This window comes from Megalopta genalis, unplaced genomic scaffold, assembly GCF_051020955.1.
Source record: "Megalopta genalis isolate 19385.01 unplaced genomic scaffold, iyMegGena1_principal scaffold1692, whole genome shotgun sequence".
Lineage (NCBI taxonomy): Eukaryota > Metazoa > Arthropoda > Insecta > Hymenoptera > Halictidae > Megalopta > Megalopta genalis.
This window is the reverse complement of record NW_027477760.1, coordinates 27,505-32,943: the sequence shown is the minus strand read 5'-3', so window position 1 is coordinate 32,943 and position 5,439 is coordinate 27,505. Positions and strand designations below refer to the sequence as shown.

The 5,439-nt window shown below is 53.4% G+C and overlaps 1 protein-coding gene across 1 annotated transcript; it reads left to right on the top strand.

Annotated features, from left to right (window-relative positions):
* Positions 1-1,227: 1,227 nt before the first annotated feature.
* LOC143263785 (uncharacterized) lies at positions 1,228-2,124 on the top strand. The gene has a single exon (XM_076528497.1). The coding sequence runs from the start codon at positions 1,228-1,230 to the stop codon at positions 2,122-2,124; it is 897 nt and encodes a 298-aa protein (XP_076384612.1).
* The last annotated feature ends 3,315 nt before the right edge of the window (positions 2,125-5,439 follow it).

The following is a 5,439-nucleotide window of genomic DNA, read 5'->3' as shown; positions in this document are numbered from 1 at the left end:
GCTGAATCACTTGATTCGCATGGATTTGAAGCTAAACATTCTACATCGCATTGATTTGACGATATATCATGTGTTTCGCAAGGATTTGAAGCTAACTCGTTTGTTTCGTCTGCATTTGAAGCAATATCACTTATATCGCAAGTATCTGAAGCTAAATCATTTGTGTCTCATGGATTTGAAGCTAACTCGTTAGTTACGCCTCCATTTGAAGCAATATCAATATATCGCTAGTATCTGAACCTAAATCATTTGTTTCGCATGGATTTGAAGCTAAACCTTGTACATCGCATTGATTTGACGATATATCATGTGTTTCGCTTGGATATGAAGCTAACTCGTTTGTTTCGTCTGCATTTGAAGCTATATCACTTATATCCCAAGTGTTTGCAGCTCATTCATTTGTTTCGCATGGATTTGAGTCTAAACCTTCTAAATCGCATGAATATTAAGCTCAATCATGTTTTCCGCATGGATTTGAAGCTAACTCGTTTGTTTCGTGTGCACTTGTAGCAATATCACATATATCGATAGTATCTGAAGATAAATCATTTGTTTCGCATGGATTTGAAGCTAAACCTTCTACATGGCATTGATTTGCAGCTAATTCCTGTGTTTTGCATGGATTTGAAGCTTACTCGTCTGTTTCGTCTGTGTAGCAGCCATTATGCTGCAACTACGCGCCCGCCTAAAGAAACTTTCATTTTTATGGCGGTACACGGCCGGCGACGGAATAACAGTTCGCGGATTCGCTTGCAGAGGCCAAGGACGAAGTAATAAACTTTCCCTGGCCGTTGCAAGTCGAGAAGGATTTTAGTAACCTTTTTTGACAACCCCACGTGTACAGCAGATGTTGCTGAAAAATAATTACCGGCCGCCTACCGCTACAGGGCTACCTGGCCGCGCGTTAGCGCGGCCCGAGAAAACCCTGAGGAGAAACCGTCTCCTTGGACAAAGGAAGACGAGGTTCCGCCGAACGTATATAAGCGGCAAAAAACGGCCGCCCAAAGATCGAACAGGGTAGTCAGTTCGGAGAGTCCGGCCAGGACAGTCCGGTCAGAACAGCACGGTTCCGGGTAACGCATAAGTCCGCGAACGAATCAGTGAAATATTATAATTGAGGGTACGGAGCATTTCGCGTACGCAGCTCCCTCAATTAATTGGTGACCCCGACGTGATCGGGATACGGAACGAATTTCATTGAACCACGCGACCGCAAAATTAAGAAGGATGGCCTCAGGAAGTAACACCACGCCAGGCCCCCCTAACGAGGGAGGAGCAACGATAGGACGGGTAGCCGTCCGCATTCCCGAATTTTGCGCCTCAGACCCAGAACTGTGGTTTAGCATGGTCGAACGCAGCTTCGAAGCATCGGGAGTGACCGCGGAAAACACGATGTTCGGGTACATACTGGGCGCACTAAACCCGGTGCACGCGGCGGAGGTCCGTGACGTGATCATGAACCCGCCGGGTTCGGGACAGTATCAAAAGCTAAAGACAGAGCTGATTCGACGGCTCAGCTCAACGCAGGAACAGAAGACCCGACGTTTACTCGAGTCAGAAGAGATCGGCGATCGAAAGCCGTCGCAGTTTCTACGGCATCTGAGAAGACTAGCGGGAACCGCAGTCTCCGATAGCGTGCTACGCACACTCTGGGTAGGGAGGTTACCCACTAATATGCAGGTCATTTTGGCCACCCAAACGGACGCGGAACTGGACAAGGTGGCCGACCTGGCCGACGTGATCGCGGACACAACAGGCCCCCGCATGCAGGTAGCCGAGACAACAACGCGGGTCCCGCCGGCCGCGATGCAAACCGGGGCGACGAACGAATTAGAGGCCCTGCTTAACGTGAAGTTGGCCCAACTCACCCTGTCGTTCCGCCAAGAAGTCGAAGCGATCAGGCAGGAACTCCGCAGCGAGGGGCGATCGTCGCGTTACGACCAGAGTGTTCGGCCCAGGTCACCCTCTCGACAGTTTCGACGACGGCGTTCTGTGTCACGCCGACGCCTGCAAGAAAGGCAAGGGAGATGTTTCTACCACTGGCGCTGGGGAAGCAACGCTGAGCGCTGCGAACCCCCGTGCAATTGGAGCGGAGCATCGGGAAACGAGCCGGGCGGTCGTTGATGACGGCGGACGACACTTGCCCGACACCACACCGTCTGTTCGTGTCCGACGTGAAGACGAAGACGCGATTTCTGGTCGACACCGGCGCCGACCTGTGCGTGTACCCGCGGTCGTTGATCCGGGGTCGCGCCGAAAGATCACCGTATGTACTGTTCGCAGCCAACGGATCCGAAATAGCGACCTACGGTGCGGTTACGCTGACGTTGAATTTGGGGCTACGTCGGGCGTTCACGTGGCGTTTCGTAGTCGCCGAGGTGTCGAAACCTATAATTGGTGTCGATTTCCTCTACCACTATGGGTTACTTGTCGACATACGAAACCGACGTTTGTCGGACCATCTGACGTCAATGTCAGTGCCAGGACGACCCGTGAATGGAAGTGACCGAGCAGAACCGAGCGTGAAGACGGTCACCGGTACTTCCATCTACGTAGACTTGCTCCAACGTTTCCCTGAAATTACGAGACCGGAAGGGATCCCGTCCCCAGCGAAACACAACACGGTGCACTACATCCGGACAACATCGGGCCAGCCAGTGAGCTGTCGACCACGGCGTCTCGCACCAGAACGTTTTCGAGCCGCCAAGAAGGAGTTCGAAAAAATGATCCAGCTTGGAGTGGCGAGGCCGTCCGAAAGCAGCTGGTCATCCCCGCTGCACGTTGTACCGAAGAAGGAGCCGGGCGAATGGAGACCGTGCGGGGACTATCGCGCACTCAACGCACGAACTCTCCCCGATAGGTATCCAGTAAAGCATATCGAAGACTTTGCACACAATTTAGCCGGTAAGCGAGTGTTTTCTACAATAGACTTAGTGCGTGCGTACCACCAAATTCCGGTGGCAGCCGAGGATATGTGCAAAACCGCGGTCACGACCCCCTTCGGTTTGTTCGAGTTCGCGTGTATGCCTTTCGGGCTGCGCAACGCGGCGCAGACTTTCCAACGTTTTATCGACGAGGTGCTGCGCGGTTTAGACTTTGCATACGCGTACATAGACGATATAATCGTGGCATCGGAAACCGAGGAAGAACACCTCGAACATTTAGAACTACTGTTCCGTAGACTTAAGGCGTATGGGGTGGTGATCAATTCCGGTAAGTGCGTGTTCGGTAAGGCTGAAGTGCAGTTTTTAGGGTATGGGGTGTCGGAAAAGGGCACGCAACCGTTACCAAGTAAAGTGCGCGCGATTGTAGACTATACCCAGCCGACCAGCTGGGCGAAAGCAGCAGCAGCGAAGCAGCTTCGGCAGTTCCTGGGTATGATGAACTTCTATAGGCGGTTCATACCTAGGGCTGCACAAACACAGGCGCCGCTTAACGAATTGCTCCGGGACAACAAGAAGGGACGCACACCAGTCACCTGGACACCCGAGGCAACAGCGGCGTTCGAGGAGTCGAAGCGGGCTCTGGCGCAAGCCACGTTGTTGGTGCACCCCCGAGCCAACGCTCCACTCGCGCTTACCTGCGACGCCTCGGATTTCGCTGTCGGAGCAGTGTTACATCAGGATTCCGGCAAGAGTTGGGAACCCTTAAGTTTCTTTTCCAGAAAACTCAGCCCTGCCGAGATGAACTATGGAGCATACGACCGAGAGCTGCTGGCCATTTACCTCGCCATTAAAAATTTTAGGCACATGGTCGAGGGACGTCCTTTCGCCATAATGACGGACCACAAACCGCTAATCTACGCGTTCCAGCAGAAGCCGGAGAAGTGTTCGCCCAGGCAGTTTCGGTACCTCGAATTTATCGGACAATTTTCAACCGATATCCGACACGTAGCCGGCAAGGACAACGTCGTAGCTGACACCATGTCCCGAATCGAGGAAATCGACGGACCCTTCAGCTACGAAGAGCTGGCAGCGTCACAAGAGGCCGATGCGGAACTCCAGGCGTACTTGCGGGGAGAAACGGCGAGTACGTTAAATATAAAGAGGGTGGCGATCCCCGGCACGTCAAGGTTGGTGTACTGCGACGTATCAACAGGCGCAGTAAGGCCGTTGCTGACGAAACCGTTCCGACGCGCCGCTTTCGATATGGTCCATAGGCTCGCGCATCCCGGCGTTAAAGCAACCGTAAGGTTGGTGACGGAACGTTACGTTTGGCCGTCGGTAAAGTCGGATTGCAGACGGTGGGCCCAAGCTTGCGTTCCATGTCAACGGGCAAAAGTCTCCCGGCACGTACACGCGCCAACGGGGAAGTTCACGCCATCGGGTAGGTTCGAACACGTTCACATCGATATTGTAGTGTTACCCGTGTCCGAAGGACACAGGTATTGCCTTACCTGCGTCGACCGTTTTACCCGATGGCCAGAAGCGTTCCCGTTGGAAAACCAAGAGGCGCCCACGGTTGCACGGGCATTTTACGAGGGGTGGATAACCCGGTTTGGTACCCCGTTAAGAGTAACCACGGACCAGGGAAGGCAGTTCGAGTCGAACCTGTTCAATCAATTAAGCATACTGACAGGAACGGCCCATCCGAGGACAACGGCATACCATCCGGCAGCAAATGGTATGGTGGAGCGGCTGCACCGCCAATTAAAGGCCGCTATCCGGTGTCACAGCAACACGCAGTGGACTAAAGTCCTTCCAACCATTTTGCTGGGCATACGCGCAGCCTGGAAGGAAGACGTCAAGGCGACAGCTGCGGAATTGGTATACGGCGAGACGTTGCGCCTACCGGGCGAGTTTCTATCGCCGCAGCCAGCTCCAGCGGACCACGACGCAGCCGATTTCGTCAAGGAACTACGCCATCATTTCCGGCAGGTCACGCCAGCTCCGGGGAGCCAGCACGGAACGAAACGAACATTCGTGTTTAAAGATCTGGCGAACACGAAGGAGGTATTCGTCAGAAAAGACACCGTGCGGAGCTCGGTGCAGCCGCCATACGACGGACCATACAGAGTGCTAAACCGAGGGGCGAGAACTTTCACATTGGACATTAAGGGCAAACCGGTAGTTGTTACTTTAGATAGATTGAAACCGGCGTATATTGTCTCTGATGTTGTCGAAGGGGCATCAGCCCAATCACAGCAAGAGGCGCAGACGCCGACGCCGACCCCAGTAGGGCAAGAAAACGGTCGAGTTACACGCTCGGGAAGACGAGTGAGATTCCCCGACCGATTTCAAATCGCGCGAATGAGATATGTGTAAATATGCAAGAGAGTGTGCGTTACCATTGTGTATGGATGGGTGTGCATAGAATAGTTCGTGATCTGTCAATCACTGGCGGGGGGGGGGGTGATGTAGCAGCCATTATGCTGCAACTACGCGCCCGCCTAAAGAAACTTTCATTTTTATGGCGGTACACGGCCGGCGACGGAATAAC

Bases quoted from the DNA above. Each gene is read 5' to 3' on its own strand.
- LOC143263785 (XM_076528497.1), top strand. From the start codon at position 1,228: ATGGCCTCAGGAAGTAACACCACGCCAGGCCCCCCTAACGAGGGAGGA.